Below are 20633 nucleotides of genomic sequence, written 5' to 3' on the forward strand. Positions count from 1 at the left end.
ATTATCTCATAAAGTCAGTATAACTCGTGTGTTACATTTCAAGTCTTCTGACGCCACATGATAGATTTATAAAACACAATTTAAGCAGTTCTGTCATGACAACTCTCGGAGTGTTTGGCATGGTAATGGATTTGACAATGTAGATATATTTGGTCTTGGGGGAATAGATCTGCTACTGCTGCTGCAGAGCAAGTACGGGACTTGCTACTGCCAATACATACACGACATGCTGCTGCTGTACAATATAGACCCCTTAATCGCCTACGTCACTGTGACGTCACCGCTCTAGCTGGAGGCAAAACATAAATAAGAACTAATAGCGGGCGCACTAAACGTTTGAGGTTTTGACTTTAAAATGTCGTCTTGTTGTGTTTTTGGCTGCCAGAATAGAAGGAACAGGACTTTTGGTTCAAAACTAAATTTTTACCAGATCCCGGCATACATTCCTTCACAGAAATCAAAAAGATCATTGTGGTTGAAAGCATATGGCGGAGATGATCATAAATAATACTTGTGTTTGCAGTGCACACTTTATATCAGGTAAAATAATCGATGCATATGTAATTGTGTGTTGGTTTTATCTAGTACAAATCAGCAAATTTCTGTTTTATAGGTGAAAAGTCGCCAACATTCAGCGCACTAGCTATCTTAAATGTTAAACAAACATACAGCGACAGATGTGTGTGCCATCCTTTGAATGGTCTCTTAAAATAATCCACATTGCTAGCCATAATCATAGTTAGCCCAGCGTTAGGTTACATTAGACGATAAGCCTTGACAAAATTCCCCAAAACACCCGAAAGTAATTCATATGTTGTCTAGGAAATATCCAAAACTTAAGTTAATTTACAAAAATAGCTGTCACGGTCCCGCAGAGTCAGTGACTGTACATATTCGGACAGTTCTGAACCTTCTGCATCTATGTTTAATAAATCCCTCCTAGCTAGCTTACGCTTGTCAACATTGAGTCCGGCGTCTCTTTTTGCCTCCAGCTAAGCCCCGCCCACCAGGAAACGTTGCAATGTTTACAAACTTTTAAGGGGTCTATAGCAGTGTTTCTCAACCAGGGATCCATGGACCCCTAGTGGTCCTTGGCATAATGAATTTTTGTATATTTTGACATTTGAAGTTCCTATAAAAGAAGAAGATAATATATGTATAATATAACTGATGATATGACTAAATATAGGACAAGTCAACTAACATTGTAGTAAATTATACTTTATTGCATTTGGTCATCACAAAAGAAATTAATCATACCAATAAGCAAATTTTATTCTGGGGTCCTTGAGGATGGTTCCAAATATGATGGGGGTCCATTACTCAAAAAAGGTTGAGATTCACTGGTCTATAGCATACATGAATAACCGTAGCAGGGGCCGGTTGCACCAGCTGTGCGCAAGTTACAACGTAGACTAGTTTTCACGTAAATGGGCACTAAGTTACAACTTACGCGCTACTAAATATATTTGTGTTGCACCATTAAACTTAGTTGAAGCGTAACTCTATGTATACACTAAATATTTACGGAAGCCTCCTATCAGGAGTAATGATTGGAATAAAATAGTAGACTAACTGAACTGCATCAATAAGCTCTTGTTTTACCTGACAGACTTCATTCTTTACACATATATGATGCTGCTGATATTTACACGCTCTTACATTTTAAGAACATTATGTGAAAAAATACTTTGTTAGCCACTCGTCAATACGAACCTGTTAAGTGCGCCGCGATGTGTGCATCGGTCCTATCACTCCGTGTTGTGCATGTCAAATAAAATCAGTCAAAATCAATCTTTTTTTTTTTTTTTTTAAAAAACGTTATTTGTTTATTGATCCTTATTAATTTCGTTTCAAATACATTTTGATACAATGTTATTTACATATAAAAACATTTATGATTAAGTAGTAGGCTATTATATTTAATGGAAACTTATTTTTACTGTTAGCTACGTGAGGCAAAATAAGTCAGAATGAAGAATAAACTAAAATTCACAGAATTTCAACAACTTCTGCTCCTGTATTTGAAGGATCACTGAGGGTAAACGTCATATTATGCGACTACGCATTACTAGCATTAATAGCTACCCTCTGCCTTAAGAACAAATGGTGCAACCGAATAAAGTACAGAGTTAGTTACAAACTAGCTAGTAGTTACTAAGCAACTAGTGTGGACTTTACATTCCAATTTAAGAAAGAATTTACGAACGGCTGGTGAAACCCTACCCAGATCTCTACAGGTGGAGCTAGGGACGGTGAAGGGTTTCTGAAGCACGCTGCGCTGCTAAGCAATGCTAACTTATGCATTTAAAGATTAAGCAAGCAAGCTCATTGCTACTAATACAGCAGGAACCAATCATCTGTGACTTATAGATAATGATGTGATAATTAGCAGGTTGTGTTAAAGGACCTATTAGCCTGCCCATTAGAGTTTCATGCCAGAACTTTGTTTTTATTCAATGATAGTTTTCACCTCAGACGAGCCCTGTCGTTATGAAGTCAAAACCTCAATTTCTGGACGGAAACGCGCGCTTGAAGCCAGCTTCGGTTTGTGTGGGCAAAATTATCAGTGAAAAACGGCTTCGTTTTTGTCTGTTCCTCACACAAAACAAAGAACATTTGGGATACAGAGCTTACTTTTTATTAAACTTTTATGGTGCTTTTTGGTGTCACTGGCGGACGTTGTCACTGAGTGAAGATTCCTCAAGAGTTCACATGTTTGAATCGACAAGAAGGTGAGTAAATAATATTTTATTTTTGGAGTTAAACTATTCATATAGGATAGGCTAAATGTTATGAGTAAAATTCTAATGGAAAATGATTAAAAACAAATTTCTATAATCGTTAGATTCGTTACCTTTTTGGGATATTCGAGGTATGTGATATCTGGTCCTCGTCGAGAAATGGCGCGTTTTTCTTGTAGCTGCTGTCACGCGCTGTAATTTCTTAAGGCACCTGTAGTGGTCGCTGCAACACCCATCATGAATTCCCATATAGACACATCTGTGATCTGCACACGCCCAAGGACCTGTTCGCCCACAAGGACGCAAGACTATCAATCACTGACAACCCCATTTAGGAGTCATTCTGAATTTAGTATATCAGTAAAATAAGAATTACATAATTCATAAAATATAGAAATATTATGTAATGGTGTATGCATCAAACGTGGGGAATGTTCAAAAGTTTCAACACTGATACTTAGATTTTGCAACAAGTGATCATCTAACTTAGTGATGAGTCTGAACAAGGAGATGGAGTCTGATTATTCTTATGTAAGAAAATCAAGCATCAAGAGCAAAATCCTATGTGGTTTATTAAATAAGTAATAGTTAGGAATATGTTGTGTTCTCATCTAAGATCTTACAGACCACAGTAAACAAACTGCTTACCCCAGCTGTCAGGTGCATTAAACATCCTAAAATCCATGAATGGATTCATAATAAACATTTTTAAAAAAGACACCATGACACTGAAAACAGATGGTGGCTCTTTCAGAACACCAACCATGAGAGACAAACTTTAAAATCACACATAAATTTGAAGTGAATGTTACATTAATTTTCCAGCTATTTATTTTTATTATTTGAGAGCATTGAGGTTATAATTCAAACATGTTCTGTTAGGAAATGAATTATCAAAATGTAGTTTAAAAAAAAGTATACAGTCACATATATATGTATGTGTGCGAGTGCGCATTATATATATATATATATATATATATATATATATATATATATATATATATATATATATATATATATATATATATATATATATAACACAAACAAGGAAGAAAAAAAATAAACTTTTTATCATTTATATTTGGAATCAAAGTAGCAACTGTTCACCTGGGAAGAATTTCCTTTTATCCAATTGTGGAAAATTTGCAAGGGCATAGGTACATAAATATATAATCTTCCCATGCTCTGATCAAAGCGCATACAACTTAATTTTCACTCAAAATACATCGAGTTAGCACCAGTGCTCCCAGGTAAAATAGGATGAAAACAAGCTCAAAATAGTCAAATGCAATTAAATAAAAAATAAAAATAAAAAAAAGCCCAAAACAAATAAATACATGGGTTACCATAAAGGTGTAACTGAGGAGTTAAAATAAGATTGCCTTGCTGATTGTAATGATCACAAAATCATTCCTTAACGTGCGAGTTTAAAAGTGAAACAGGCACATCCAATCTTGAAATGAGCGTGGGGGGGGTTCAGTCACGACATCACGTGAGAAAGGCAATAATAATACAGTGATATGTTTACACTTATTGTACTGCAAACAAAACACACATTATTACAGTTCCCTGTTTATTGCACAAGGGACAGAAATGTTCGTTTAAAAGCATAACAAATAATGGCAACAAAATAGGAGATTACAGTCACTATAACAAGTGTTCTTTAGGAGTCCTGCCATTTCTGACTCCGTGTCCAATATCCTCTGGAGAATGGAGGGGTTGAAACAAGAAATCCTAAAACTGGGAGTTCTAAAACTAGCGTTTTCAGTTACAAGTGTTAATATAAATAAAATGCATACTACAGTGATCTTTTATAAAAGTTTTCCTGTAAATAATACAGTCAGAGGTACAATACAATACAAGGTAAAACCAAATGCCATTACAAGCCTATCAATATACATTTTTCCCCCCTTTCGCTTTTCTCACTTTTTTTTCTTAGCACAACCTATCGTTTTTTTTTATACACTAGCAAGTTAGTTGCAGTTTTAAAATATGGGTTCTGAGCAACATCATAAAATTAAAGGGAGAACGAACAAATGATGCCACTAAGAAATGAACCCAATAAGCGCAATGCTGTCGTCCGCTGAATAATAATGTTTGAAGCTCATCTTCGTGCTGCGAGGAACACACAAGTTAAAAAAGTTAGAACATCAAAAGAAAGGGGGAGGAATACAAAAAAAACGTTGATAGTCCTACACAACAAAGACATGTGTTGCCTCCAATAAATGAAGACGTTTCAATTACGCTCTATACACTGTTAAACATAGTTACTTCTACTTGTTAAACATACAAGTTGCTCGACATGTCTCGGAATTCATCAGACAGTCAACATGTTTTCTTTGTATTGTCTAGGATTGAAAATTGTGAAATGCTTCAAGGCTGTCATCAAAAGGGTTGCTGGGCATGGGATGAAATGTGTTTTTCAAAAGCTTGTTACTTGTAGCATTACCCTGAACGTGGGGATACGTGTCCATTTTGAACCTAATGTGGCTACAATTTAATCTTCCCATTGTGACATCACAAAAACAATACTGATGTAACAGTACCATGGTGGGAAATGTGCTGTTTTATACACAACATATATGTTAATGTCTCATCCGAAAGCAATTCGTTTTCAAGAATTAAAACAAGACGCCAGCTAGTTTGCACTTCTTCGAAAGGCTGGTATCAGAAATGAAGGCAGTGGCCCTCAATGTCCCCCACCCCCAAAGGGAACTATGAAAATGCAAATAAGGTCACCTGTGGTGTTTAGGATGAGGGTAAGGGTGGGGAAAATGTCACCTAAAACTAACAGTCATTTTTTAATCCAATGTTTCAAGGTACATGCAGGGACAGTTCTGTTAACCTAAACAACAACCTGTTCAACAAAAGCCTCACAGCCACACCTCAAGCACTAGAGATGAAGATGAGTGAGAGGAAAAGGGGGTTTTGGCACCTCCAAAAGCCTTGGCATGGATCTCCATAACAAACTGCAAGTTCTGTTTCCCCAATTTAACCCACTATAAAAAGGGCCCAGATGGCATACCCAAATAGTTGGTGGTACCCATGTTCAGACCAGTAGAAGGTGCCGAACTGTTCCAGTGGACCTTCTGATGATGTCTTAAGTTGGATTTGCTGGAGAAGCGCTTATCACACTGCTGACACGAGAAAGGCTTCTCCTTGGTGTGTATGCGGCGGTGACAGATGAGCTGGGTGGAGACACGAAAAGCCTTGCCGCAATCTGGGCACTGATAACGCTTGGGTTCTGTGTGGATGCGTCTGTGGTTTTTGAGTGCCATCAGGTTGGAGAATTCCTTCTGACAGGAGTTGCAGAAATAGGTGCCCATCTTGTGGCTGTTCTTGTGATTCAGAAGTGAGCTGGCGTGCCGGTAACCACGGCCGCACTGATCACAGACATGTGACTTACACCCCGCCTCATTGCGACTCTGCTGTAACTGCTGCTGCTGTTGTTGTTGTTGCCCAGATGAGCTGCTGCCACTGGGGCCGTGGTGTGATGGGTTAAGCTTTGGGTGCCCATTTGGATCCAATCCCTGGGTTTGCATCAGCGTAAGGTCAAGCCCAGAGCTCCAACCCAAATTAGAGCCACTGGACGAAACCCCAGGCTGCTGCGATGTTTTTGGGGCACGGCCATGTTGCATTTCCAAGTGGAGCCGGAAGCTAGCCTGGGTAGGGAAGCTCCGCTGGCACAGAGTGCAGGCAAACTCCCGCTCCTTTTGGTGCACACGGCGGTGATTTTGTAGCTGGGAAGAGACGCGGAAAGCCTTTCCACATTCTGGACAGCGGTGCCGTCGGGTTTCAGAATGAATGCGACGGTGGTTCTTGAGTGCGAGGAGGTTGGAGTAGGTCTTGAGGCACACAGCGCAGTGGTAGATACCGACGGTGTGAGTGTTTTTGTGATTAAGGAGTGAGCTGGCATGCCGGTAAGAACGGCCACACTGGTCACATCTGTGAAGACAGAGACAGAGGAGAGAAAAAGTAAATCTCACCGGTTCATTGTCCTTTTAACCCCTCTATAGTTAGTAACCTAGATTAGTCTGAAAGTAGCCTGACAGTATGTTGTTGACTTCTATGATAACGGCATTGACGGATACACAAGTACAGGTATATGATCTTGAATCCAGCTGCCAAAACTCAAAAAAACTGTCCCAGCTTGGACAAAAGCATTGCCTATTGAAGCTGTTAATAAACTTAATATGGATGATAAAAGTGTCAGTGGTATAATAATCTATATCATTTTAGGGTAGTAATATATGAACAGCCTATAGGGCAAACCTAGTAATCACAAATAAAATATTTTTTTTTTTTCTTTGACTAAAAAAAATGTACTGCAAATCACTGTATGTTTTCAAACTCATAGTATGTATAGTTAAAGATTGTTTGAAACCGTCTAATATAGTAAATATGTTACCAGGTACAGAATGAGTACACACAGGAAGCCTTATAAATGCTTATATAATTGTACAGCAAGTAAGGTTTTTGGATTTGACCTGAATTCTGGTCGGAATCAAACAACAAAGGTGTGGTGAACTTGTTTCCCAAGCACTAAGCACATGTGGTGAAGCAGTATGTTACCTTTTTACTTTCAGAATTTGACTTCTCTATGAATTTTTGTTCTGATCATGTATGTAATTCGTTAGTATGGAAATTCTGTGTTAGTGTAGTATGTTGACATTTTTAAAAAATATGTTTCTTCTTTTTTTTTCCTTTTTCCTTTTATTGTCAGCAAATGAAACTGATTTTTATGTTTCACCACAATAGCAAACAAAGCCATATTTATAGTATTTAAGAAACATGCATTTAATAATTGAGTGCTGTTTGGTCTAGATCAGTATTTTTTCCTGGAAGCACTACAGCTGATATAAGATGGTCAGTATGAAAACTTATGGCAACTGAATGTTCAAATGGTAACAACAGTGAACTACACCATACATTCTAGAATATTATCAATCAGATCAATTAATGATTTGGCTATATTTAGTACAATAAACACATCTACCTAGTAAGAACATCAAAATGTACCTATTATATCAAGACATCCTAACAATCTAGTGCATATTGCTAACTGAAAGCAAAGGGGGGTAACTTATCTGGTCTCCACTAATCAAACTGTCCAAACTTCAGAAAAATCCGAATTCCGGCACGCGTATGGTCCCGAGGAAGCCGGATTGGAGATCATATACCTGTAATAGACATGTAGAAACCTGTGATCTTTACTAGTTCACTTCAAAAAACACGAACAACAGACGTAAACTCACGTGAACCGGTATTCCTCTCCCTCTCTTGTGCTTGAAGTGGCCTTCCTCACGCCCTCCTTGCCTACCTGGTTGTCCCCGCAGCGGTGCCTGGCCAGCCCAGAACGACCCTGGAAGCTCTTCCCGCAGGTGGGGCAGCCAAAACGGGTGTGGCCTTCCTCGTGGACTCTCTGGTGGTTCCGAAGGAAGCGGGCCAGCCGGAAAGCCTTGCCACAGGTTGAGCAGATATGCCGCTTCTTCTGCGTGTGGATACGCATGTGGTTGCGCAGGGCCATATAGTTGGAGTATGGCTTGTCACAATATGAGCAGCTGAAGTTGCCAATTTTGTGTGTGTTTTTGTGGTTGAGCAGACTGCTAGCATGCTTGTAAGAGCAGCCACAAAGGTCACAGGTAAAAGGGCGTTCTTCGCGCTCTGGGGACCCCAGATCACCCGTCTCCATGCTCATATTAGAGCTGTTGAGGGAGGCAGAGGAAGAAGGAAGCTGGGCACTGCAGTTATGCGAGGCCAGATCTGTAGTTGTATTAAAGACTTGAGAGCACCCATCGCATTCATATTCGGTTGGAGGAGGAGCAGTCTGCACGCTGGGACCAGGAAGGGGACCGGGAAGATCTTTACAGAGTTGGTTGCTGGTGTGTGTTTCAAGCTGCCTCTGATTCCTGAAGCCCCTACCACAGTCAGAGCAGGTATATTTTTTCAGAGCGAAATGCATTCGGAGGTGGTTCTTCATTGCCAGTCGATTTGGATAAGTGGAGTTGCACACGTTGCAGTGGTATTCACCAATCTTATGTAGGTTCTTATGATTGGCCAGACTGCCAGCATGACGGTAAGTACGTCCGCACTGATCGCAGGCAAAGGGGCGGCGGCCGCTGCCATCATCCACTTGCTGGGCCCTAGCCCCTGCATACGGTTTCTTGAAACCTTGAGGTTGACCGTAATTGGTGTTCACGGGAGGATTCTGAATTTTGGGATCACCCATCCTCATAGCTTGAAGCTGCGATGGCCCTCCCTCATAGCGGGCACCATTGGGATGAGACATGCTTTGAACCCGTTGGTCTCTATCTCCAGTCTTCGCTCTGTGCTCTTCGTGCAGCCGTAGATGATTTATCAACTGCTTCTGAATCTTGAAGGCTTTCCCACACTCCTCACACTTGTGCCTGTGAACAGACAAAACACAAAAACAAACAGATAAGAAAGCAGTGTTAAAATGAACTTTCAAAAAAAGAAAGAAATAGAAAGAGGGAAGGTCCCCTTACAAATACAAAGATGACTACACAATGCTCAAATGGGGTACAGACATTATGAAATTCAGACTCAACTGCGTGTATGTGTGTACATCAGTATGAGTTATGTTTGTTGCCCTGGGAAAATCACCAAAGCACACTGCCTTGACACTCAAAATTTCATTAAAATCTATTCATTCAGTGATGACCTGGGTAATCACATGAGTGGGGAACTCATGATAATACATAAGCATTCAAAGTATGCAAAGAGAACTAAACAGTTAGAGTATAATAGGGCACATGCAATGCTGGCTAACCTCTTTAAGTCAAAATGAGTCCTCTGGTGGTTCTTGAGAGCCAGTAGGTTGTAGTAGCGTTTTTGGCAGACAAGGCAGCGGAACACCCCAGTCTTGTGAGATTTCTTATGGTTGAGCAGGGAGCAGGGGTGTCTGTAACTCCTTCCACACTGGTCGCACCTGTGGGGCCGATCAGAGTCTGGCATCTGCTGAGGGTTTACAGGGCCCCCGCTGCCACTGGTACCAGCACCGCCCGTCATCCCTTTAGCTCCATTCATACCCTTGTTCAATGCCCCCGCTCTCACCTTGCCTGGACACAGGTGAGTGATCAGCTGATGGCGATCTGCAAAGAACATGCCACAGTCAACGCAAATGTGGTTCCTTCCATCCATTTTGCCATTAGAATTAGAGCTAGTGCCACCCAAGCCCTGTGTAGATCCATCTGGCCGGGGAGGTCCATGGACTAGCTGGTGGTTAAGCAAGTCCTGCTTTCTGCTGAAGCTCTGGCCACAGGTGCTACAGATCAAAAGACCGGTTGTATTACCCTCTTGTCGCCTCCTCCACTCTTGCTCACCAATTGGCGAGAGGGCAGAGGAGGGTCCTGCCCCTTGGTTAACCCCATGGCTTCGTAAGTGGCTACGAAGTGCCCTTAGGCTGGCGTAATGATTTCCACAGACTGTGCACTGATAAACCTCTCCATCATCATCATCATCTTTGTTATCCATTCTCTTACTGTTGCCCTGGGAGTTGTCTTGAGGACCTCCAAACGGCATCTGGTTGTGACCACGTCTCTGACGAGTACTTTCTTTGAGGTTGCCACTGCCTGGCAGAGAGGCACCACCAGGACTATGGAAGTTTATGTTACCCAAGTAACCATTGGTCATACCGCTTTGGTTGACACTATTTGGTTGACGATGGTTTTGTGGAAGAGGTGAGTGACCAGAACTGCTTTGAGCGAGAGAGCCATCAAATCGGTCATGGAATTCCAGTGAATCCAGGCCACTATTATGGGAACTGTCTGGGACAAAGTGTGCTGCATCACCAAGATTACCAGGCAGTGAAATTGGGGTTGCTGCACCACTCTCCTGATCCTGAGAATGTACAAAGCCTTGTTGAGAGTCTAGACCTGTCAGTGGCTCAGAGGAAAGCCAATCTCCCTCTGTACCCATCGATTGTGAATTTGGCCGGGTTTTGTGACTACGTAGGTGACTATGAAGGGCTGCTAAGTGTGGATACTGCTTACAGCAAACAGTGCACTGATAATGACCAGTTTGATGGGAGCGTTTATGATTAACTAGACTCCCAGCATGTCGATAGCTTTTCCCGCACTCTTGGCACTTAAATCTGCGTTCAGCATCATCAATTGTAGACTGCTCCTGAGACCTTGTCTCACCATTGGATGATGATATTGATGGCTGAGAGTTTGAAGCCAGTCCATCAGAACTTAAAATAGCAGGACCATCTTGAGCATGGTTTGTGGTATGAGGATCGTGGGTAAGATAATGAATTTTGAGACTCTCTAAGTCAGGATGTCCCGCTCCACAATATGCACAAGTATATATGGGATTATTAACAGCAGGGCCTAGCATTGGGTCATAACGCTTGTCGGGTAATGGAGGCAGTGGAAGAGAGTCACCTAGAGCAGGTGTATAAGGATTCACAGCTGGGGACCGAACAGAACTAAGATTATGAGGCACTATCCCTGGGAAACTACGTGTTAGCCCCAACGAAGATGATGCAGCATTATGTAACAAAAGGTGCTCTTGAAAGTCGTTCTTATTAGGCAAAGCCACTTGACAAAGATGGCAAAAGCTGGGTGCCATGTCATCATTCTGGGGGCCAAGGGGGCGAGGGTCAGATTGTGCTTCAGGCACAAGAGCCCCCATGGACATTCCAGGGGGCTTAAATTTTGAATGAGTGCGTTCATGAGCATTAAGAGCTGCAAGATTATTGAACTGTTTGTAACAGACATTGCACTTATACATGCCCTCTTGATGAGACTTCTTATGGTTAACCAAGCTGCCATGATGACGATATGTCCTGTCACATTGGTCACATTTAAATGGTCTGTCCCAGGCATCTTCAGATCCTGGAGATTTCTGTTTGTCATGGTCATGGCCAGGCATTATTCCACTGTTGTTTATGTGACTCCTGAAAGCTGCTTCAGACAGATCTTGTGCTAGATTATAATCCCTGTCTTCATCAACATTGTCATCGTTCTCCTCTTCTGCTTGGGCACTTGGAGACAGGGTGTGGACCCGGAGGTGGTTTTTTAGCGCCACTGCATTGGGCAACGTTCTGGTGCAGACCGGGCATTGGAAGGAGCCCATCTCATGAGTTTTTTTGTGAGAAGCCAAGCTACTGGCATGCTTAAAAATGCGTCCACACTGCTCACATTCAAATCTGCCATTCTCTTCTTGATGATAGTGTGCTTTCATGTGCTCCAGTAGGCTAGGTGTACTTGGGCAAATGATGTCGCATTCTTTGCAAGGAAAACCCTTGGCACGATTCATATCATGCATAGCCATGATGAGAAAATTGAAATGGAAGGGGGAAATGTCCACATAAAATGATCCTCGAACAAAGAAGAAAAGGGGGCAATGTGTGATGTTCAGCTCTCTGCTTCTGTAGTATCAGCCATTTTACCTGGGTGACAGATATTCTCTCCAATCAGCCTTTCAATTCCACTGGATCACAGCAGTTCAGAGAGGGTCTGGACAGTTGTGGGGCATCAGAGGAAAGCTGAAAAGATACAAAAAAAAAAAACAAAAAAAAACATTAATTCAATTTAACAATGTAATTATATTAACCATTTTAATGTATGCAGTGGTGAAAAAATATACTTGAATGACAGAATCATTTATAAATCTAAATGCTTGTTTAAAACATTTTAAAAATCAAATGCATAGCAAGCAAAAGCTTTATAATCTTTAAAAGATTTAAAAGCTGTTCATTAGGGGTAACCAAGAAAAAAAAAAAAAAAACACATTCACTGTGATAGACATGTGGCCACATTAATATGTGATATTAGCACTGACACATTTGATCCCACATTTAGGTTACACAGACACACAGATTCAAATTAGCTGAAATAAGCCAGCTTTGTGTAGGTGCACAACACTCATTTGATGTTAACTGTACATGCCATGGCTGTTAACTCTGCGGTGCTTGTTTACATAGCCACAAAACAAGCACAAGGAAAACTTTACAAAAAATTAAGTAAATTACCAGTACATTCAATAAATATAAGCCTACAATTCAAAATAGGTTGTAGTGTAGGTAAAGTTCAGCCTAATTATCATGATAATCCACAATTTAACAAAACCGGGTTTAAATTATTTTATTCAACAAAGAACACATTAAGTCAAAGAGAACTGTGGACAATGGCAGCTACAAGACTAATGTTTTCTTAGCAATTTTTTTTATCTTCTAGTGATGAGACGCTTCAGCATGTCCCCACTACACTTATGACTATCCCAGTTTTATCAGTTGATATTATTGAATACATCAAAAACCCCAAGACTTTAAAAAGGCCTTAAAAAGGTCACTCCACAAAACTTTCTTTCCACAGAAACTTCTAAAAGAAAAAGAAAACAATATCCAATATTGGCTCATACTGACAAATTATGTTTTAAATAACAGCATAAAAAAGCTAATTCATTAGCTTTGTGGTATGAGAGTATGTAAACTTTAACAATGGTAAAATAGTTTAGCAGTTATCTGCAATCCATATGGGAAAGGCCACCTAGAACAAGACAGCTTTTGCAGAATGTACTCTAAATATATCAAGCAAAAGCAGAATTCATTCCAACAACAGCATGGTGATTTGGAGCCATTGCAGCCTTGGGACCTGGGAAAAGTAGTGCAGTCACTAAAAACATACAGTCATCCAAATAACACTAGTAAATCCACTCTGAAGTAACTGAACTGAAGCAGAAGCAATGTTCCTACATCTTAGGATGGTCGTCCTTCTTTAACTCAATAGAAATGTTGAAGCAAGCAGTTCACGCAAGACTAAAAACATCAATGACCCAAAGCACTTTCATAAACAAGAAGCTTGGGTCAAAATATCTTTAAGTAAAATTGATTAACAGATACTATTGGCTGTCTTACCATTGAGCTGTTCCTACTTTTGACAAAGAATTTCAATGTAGACTGAGTATCATTGGAAATGCTACAGCAATTTGAGAGCTGTCGATTTAAGTCTATGTAGCACAATGGAACAAAGTTTAGCAGAGCTAAACTTTATGCAAATATGTAGCGTGCAAATGCAGTGAATACGAATGAGAATGCAGACAGTGAAGCTTGCACCCTGATACAACTAAATACAGCAATCAGGTATACAAACTCCTTCTAACAACCATGACTTCATTGCCTTGTCTTCCCCCGGCACCCCTTTAACTAATCTGACAAAGTAAATAAGGCTGTCCTATGTACCACATTCATGTTCAGATTCATAACTATAGACAGTCTTTGACAAATCTTATGGCATGACAGTTGTTTTATGAGGAAATCTTTTTAATTTAAAGCCACATATGCGATGAGGTCTTGGCAGCACATCAGATCCAAGATTAAGACCAAGATTAAGACCCAATGTCCAAGATTTTATGTCATTATCACATTTAATATTTTTGTGAACCGATTAACTCAATTTTAATACTGACAGTTAGTCCTCGTACAGTCCTTATTTTCAGCTATTTCAAAGAGGTTAAAACAATCAGATGTGCTCTTCAAAGCACATGCATGATTCTTATTTTCTGTTGTTTTTAGGGGTCACTAAGTGCCAGCACTACATATAAAATCACTTCTTCAAATAAACTTACTGCCATCACTAAAGCAAGTGAAATTTGGTTACTTGTGCTCCAGTCTTAATACAAAACCAATCTGATACGAATCTAACATTCATAGCTGGCAGTTCAATAAAAGAAATCAGTGTGTTTGGTGTCAGTACAGCATTAATGCACTTTTGTATTCAAAAACGTAAATCTCAGTATTATTCAAATGGAATTTGCTCTAAGAACTAAATAAAATGCATGAGCACAAATTCACTTCAATTAGACCCCACGGGGGAACAATTCACCTTACCAAACAACTGGAATGAAAGAAACCACACACAATTCCTTTACACCACACAATGGCCATTTAAAAAACTGAAACACTAGAAATCTCAACTGGATTATTTTCCTGCCTCTCTCAAACCTACTGTATGGCATTATTTCGCTGTCAGTACAATAAGTTCAATAGAGTCACCTCAACAATAACCCTATGTTCAGACAATGTGTGACTGATATCAAAACCTTTCAATGTGAAGTGATTTGGCAAAAAAAAAGAGGGCCCAGTATGGTCTACACTGCAACTAATAATTTGAAATAGTAGTATAGTTCAAAAATGAATCATGTTACTTCAAATGGGTCATAAGTATAGTTTCAGTGCAGCTCTAAATGAAAAATGTGATTTTCTTGTATGCATCTTAGAGATATCTCCAGTCATTTCAAATCAACAGTTCATATAATCACATTCAAGCTACTAACAATAACTATAATCAAAACTATCTATTCATGATGATCAGGTAAGTCCAAGAAATGTATTACTTTAATTATTGATTTAATGAATCGAGGGACACATAATGAAATATACTGAAAGAACAGTATTTCTTAAAGACTTATGTAAATGGCTGAGGTGAGAATATCATGCATAATGTTTTTCCATTTAACAAAAGGTTTTTATAATCTACAGTGTTACTTAATGTAATTTACAGAACAAACACAAATCATTTTGGTCCCACTTCATATTAGGTGGCCTTAACTAATATGTACTTACATTTAAATTAATAATTTGATACAATGCACTAATTGTGTACATAAATGTTTTTACATTGTACTTATATTTTAAAATACCTGCATGTAATTACATCTGTAATTAATTTATGTAATTACATTTGTAATTACACTGTTGACCCATCCCTTACAACTTAACCCACCCTTAAACCTACCCATACCACCAAACCTGTCCCTAACCTTACCTGTATCCCACCTCAATAGCAGTAAAAGTGTTTTGGACTACAATATGAACACAATAAGTACATTGTACTTATTTTTTAATGCAAGTACATAGCAATTAAGGCCACATAATATAAAATATTTTCAATAACAGAAATTAAGATATGTACCAAATGTCATCCAAGCGTCCTTACCAGAAATATCTAAAAATATAGATAACTGTTGTGAGCAAATTTACATAGACGCTGTAGTTTCACCTAAAGTTTAACTGTTTCTTATATTTTTTTGCTACAAGTTACAATACAGATTCTATGAAGTGTTTATGATGTGATCATCACTCATGCATCGCACAGCCTGCTGTATGTGGAATGAGTCTAGAGTCATCTCACAGCATCTGTGATCTCTGTTAAAACGCACACCCTTAGGGTATATAACCTGACAGTGGTCTCTGACTCAAGACCATCTGGATGCTTAAGCTCCATCAACGCTGTCAAAATCCATATTGCAAAATGCCATATGGGTCCAGCTTAACAGAATAAAATAAATACAATAATATACAAATGCACAGAAACTCTATTTCCACTATGTTTGCTCATTTGAAGGATCAATCAGTACACAAGCAGTACTAGAACCTGTTTGCAGGACCTGACATTAACTTTTTTGCTCATCATAGTGGTTTTCCAAAGTTACTGGCCAGTCAGCATTTTCACTGGCCACAATTTTGACATTGATACCATGGGAATAAACTGCCATATCGATATGTTTAATATTATCACAATTTGGCAGAAGGTTTATTAGGCTGCTGTCACTTTAAGACCTGACGCACGGATCCATTACACTGTTACACATGCGTTTTCTTTCTCAAATGTTTATGTTCACTTAAAACATAACTGACTGTGTTTACGTGAATACTCAGAGACCAGCACTTTGACATTATTTTGTGTGTATATGACTGTTTAAGTGCAATAGGTAGCAAAAAATAACTAAATTTAGTACTGAGAGGCGGCTTTATGTGCATGCACTTTGGATGTGAGCACAAAATATGCAGGAACGAGTAAAATTATGCGCAATACATGCAATACCACGCAGAAATTCAAGCCCTATAATGCCAACAATATTCTTTTGGAGCAAATGAAACAAGTGAGTGAGGGGAGGCGGGTTTGTGTGTCAACTCACTGTCGGAAAAATCATGAGAGAACGAGAACGCAAAGCTGGAATCATGTATCTGTTCTGCAGAAAATTAGTATTGGATGCAATACCATATATAAAATTCAACCTGCCAAAGTGGCTAGTAAGAGTGACTGCTTTACACGCCACTGCTGAAATCCACCCGCATTTGGAGGGTGTTAATGTCAAGCCCTGCATGTTGGTAATATCATGGTACATATACACATGGTACTGAATGATTCACATACATGATATTTAACTGGAACTTTAACAGGATTGGGAATCGAAAATTGATTCCAATTCTGGAATCATATACTTAAGGTCAGGAATTGAATGCATGTAATAATATTAAAATTTCGATTCTGCTTATTGATTCCTGTGTGCTCATTTTAACGTGATTTCAAACCATTCTCACGCCATGCGCGGTTTTCTTTGCGCACACATCCAAAGCGTGTGCACAGATAACCGCTTCTGATTAACATTAATTAAAGAACAAAAGAAAAAGAAAATCACTCATTGATCTTCACTGAATAACTTTTGTAAGTTTAATAAGGATTAATCTGCATTTTATTTATAAATGGAAAACTATGCAGTGCTATTTTATATCCGATTACAATTTCTGTACCTAAAATTTTTTTAGTTGTATTTATTTGTGCTAATTTGTTTCTGTTTACTTGTCTTTAATAATAATGTTTGAAATTTATATTAGTTAGTCCAGTTGTTTTTGCTGTGGTATTTTTGTTAAAACCATAGGAAAATGTTAGTGTTCTTTAGGCTGCTGATTTTTGTTCATGGAAATCAGCCGCAGTAAAACATTTTGCCAAAAGACAGAATACCTTACTGGAATTTAAACTGGGAATCGATAAGAATGAGAATCGATAAGCAGAATCAAAATCGCTAAAATTCAAATGATACCCAACTCAAAACTGTAACCACTTATCATTGTACATCTCCCCCCCCCCCAAAAAAAGGCATTATCATGGTAACATGTCTAAAAAAAAGTGGTAATATGTATTTATTAGTGAAATAACCATCTAAATATATAACTCATGTACTTGATAAGCAGTAATAAACTGATAAGGAGTTTTAAATGAATAATTCAGACAATTTTGTGTTTGACCAACTGACAAAAAAAAATTAAAAGAAAAACAATAGCTTCACACATCAAACATCACAATGGCTTCCAAGAAAGTTTTACTTCACACAAAAACAATATGCAGCAATATCTAATAGATGCAGAACAAAACTTGAAAAATGTGTAGAAGAATTCACAGGCCTGGAAATTACTATTGCCTGATGACCATGGGAATTCATTCAACTTTCTTAGGAAAACTAAAGATAAAGACTATATAGAGGCCTTATGAGAAGTAAAACTGGGTGCATGCAAACACTAATGTTCATTCATAACAATTTGGCTATAATTTTTCCTCTAATCTAAATATGTATATGAGCCCCCAAAACATTAGGGCAGCATGTTATAAAGCTGAAACATGTTATGCATTGTATTTAGCTATTTCATAACTAGAAAAAAAATATTAACTCTATTTCCATTATGTTTATGATTTTTAAGTACCCCAATGAACATGCGGAACCCTATAAACATTGAGTACTCTTATGGAAACTAAAAGATAAAAACTAGAATATAGTGGTAAAACACCTGGGTACATAAAAACACAAAATCATTTGTAGCAACTTGGCTATTATTTCCACTCATCTAATTATGTAAACTGAGACACCAAAACATTGTTACAGTTGAAAAATGTTGTTATACACTATATTTTGTTATTTCCCAATGGCGCAGCTCACAAAGAAACAAACGGGTGGGCCCAAAACGTATGTGGACCCCCCAATAAAACCCGAATAATACTAATTTTAGTTCACTATAACAAAACCTGTTTTTACATCAAATGTAAGCGGTTAACGCTTCGCTATGACCTTGGCCTGACGCTCCCACACCCGATTTTTATCCGGACAAAAGCAGATACCCGACATTCCGTGTCATTTTCCCTTCCCGCACTCACTAAATTAGACGTAGAAAGCCCCAAATTAAAACAGAAATTACCGTATATCCGTTTAGGCTCAATACACGTGCATTTCTGTAGACAAATACGTGTGTACATCATTGTGAGGGAGACCAAAATTTACATCCCGACCCGTATGTTTTTCACAGGATGCGCGTCGTTGTGTGCAAATATTAGCTGGTGGGCTGTAGCAGCTAGATCGACTATGAGGGGAGGAAAAAAATGATTTTCGAAGCTGCAAACGCTTTGGACGACATATTCGTGCTCATATTTAGTCTGCCTCGTGTGTGGATTCGAAACCGCGAAAAACATCCAGCGCTCTTACGCGATCGCATCGATTATTTTAATGTGTCGGTCTGTCTGACAGCGACAACCCCCCCGCAGCTAACGCGCTAGCCTCCCCTCACGATACTAGCGCGGAATGAGAGCAAACAGTGCAGTCTCGTAAAAATTAAGTCATATCGAAGTCGTAAATGTGAAACAACAGTATAATACTCCTATGGACTTGACTGAATCGATACACGCCCGGCATATACTGTGAAATGGTTTCTGCTTTTAGCAGTAAGGTCAGTGCTAGTCGGCTAACAGCCTAGCGACACAAAGATCCGGAGGCTCGCGAGCTCTGATTCAATGAATGTGGCCATTGTGTGCAATTAAACAAACACCTTCAAGCTGCAACCACTTACCCGACTTACAGACGTGCACAAAGATCAGGGATGGGGGTTTATGCTCTTTTGATTGCGCAGAGGATAAATGGCATGTTCATTCGCTCGCCATAATTATTTTTAACTATTTTTTTTCTTCAGCGGGCGGCTCCACCGTCTTTTTCTCGGTGTATTCAGCACACTTCCTGCTGCGGGCTGAATGGAGATGGCGAGCTGCGGACGTGATCCACCGCGTCACTCTGCGCTCATTCTTCGTGTGTTTGCGTTGGAAGTAAACATTGTCCAATGTACCATGGACCTAAATTTGTCACTAAAATCGCACAGCAGATGTTTGCAGGTAGCACAGAGACAGTGTCCTGCAACTTTTTTTGTCCTTCCATTGGAAATACCACGAAACAAAAAGTACCATGGTAGTACCATGTTTTTGCACATGCAGCATGATAGGTCCATGGTATTCTTTTAAGTGTATTGGACTTCCAAAGTATAGGAGACCGGGGCTAGTTGTCTTAAAATAAAGTTTTTTTGTTTTGTTTTGTTTTGTTTTTTTTGTAAATTTTATCCTCTAAACTAGGGGTTTTCAGGGAGTGACCCGGTCCATGGAAGAGAAAAAACGTAAAAAGTAAATGAATAAAATTTTATTAAAATAAATAAATGAAAATGTGATTACAAATATTAGTTATTAGTCTATTAAATAGACTAAAATGTATGATTAAAATAAATATAAAAAAATTAAACATCTACAGTACATTAAAGTATAGTACATTACTATAGTGAATAGAAAAATATAATGTAAAGTGTGTGTGTGTGTGTATATATATATATATATATATATATATATATATATATATATATATATATATATATATATATATATATATATATATATATATATTCCACCAGTGTATGCCATCCTAAAATTCCAAAGGCATTTATCTTCTAATAAAACCCAATTTATACACTGGGGGAATATATATATCCTATGTATATATATATATATATATATATATATATATATATATATATATATATATATATATATATAGTATTGTACATAACTATAGTGAATAGAAAAATATAATGTAAAGTGTGTGTGTGTGTGTATATATATATATATATATATATATATATATATATATATATATATATATATATATTCCCCCAGTGTATAAATTGGGTTTTATTATAAGATAAATGCCTTTGAAATTTTAGCATGGCAATTGCATGAGTATGATAATATTTGGGGGTCCATGGCATCTAAAATATTGAAA

The 20633-nt window shown here is 38.6% G+C and overlaps 1 protein-coding gene across 3 annotated transcripts; it reads right to left on the minus strand.

The window, feature by feature from the left end:
* Nucleotides 1–3327: 3327 nt before the first annotated feature.
* On the minus strand, nt 3328–19548 carry si:dkey-89b17.4 (zinc finger protein 646). 3 transcript variants are annotated; one of them, XM_067411500.1, is made up of 5 exons: nt 19387–19548; nt 9535–12255; nt 8000–9151; nt 7831–7924; nt 6552–6690 (listed from the first exon to the last, which is right to left on the minus strand). In XM_067411500.1, exons 2-4 carry the CDS (start codon nt 12039–12041, stop codon nt 7846–7848), a joined length of 3738 nt encoding a protein of 1245 aa, XP_067267601.1. In that variant the 5' UTR covers nt 12042–12255; nt 19387–19548; the 3' UTR covers nt 6552–6690; nt 7831–7845. The 3 variants fall into 3 exon arrangements, with proteins under 3 accessions (XP_067267599.1, XP_067267600.1, XP_067267601.1); XM_067411498.1 differs by lacking the exon at nt 7831–7924 and having other exon boundaries at nt 3328–6689; XM_067411499.1 differs by lacking the exons at nt 7831–7924; nt 19387–19548 and adding an exon at nt 18742–19333 and having other exon boundaries at nt 3328–6689.
* Between the last annotated feature and the right edge of the window lie 1085 nt (nt 19549–20633).

The sequence above is a fragment of the Chanodichthys erythropterus genome, chromosome 15 (genome assembly GCF_024489055.1).
Source record: "Chanodichthys erythropterus isolate Z2021 chromosome 15, ASM2448905v1, whole genome shotgun sequence".
Lineage (NCBI taxonomy): Eukaryota > Metazoa > Chordata > Actinopteri > Cypriniformes > Xenocyprididae > Chanodichthys > Chanodichthys erythropterus.

Excerpts from the sequence above, each read along its gene's own strand:
- si:dkey-89b17.4 (XM_067411498.1), bottom strand. The coding sequence starts at position 12,041 with ATGGCTATGCATGATATGAATCGTGCCAAGGGTTTTCCTTGCAAAGAA. Across the intron at positions 9,152-9,534 it reads ACTCATTTTGACTTAAAGAG|GCACAAGTGTGAGGAGTGTG; the intron begins GTTAGCCAGCAT and ends GTCTGTTCACAG. Across the intron at positions 6,690-7,999 it reads GGAGAGGAATACCGGTTCAC|ATGTGACCAGTGTGGCCGTT; the intron begins GTGAGTTTACGT and ends CTGTCTTCACAG.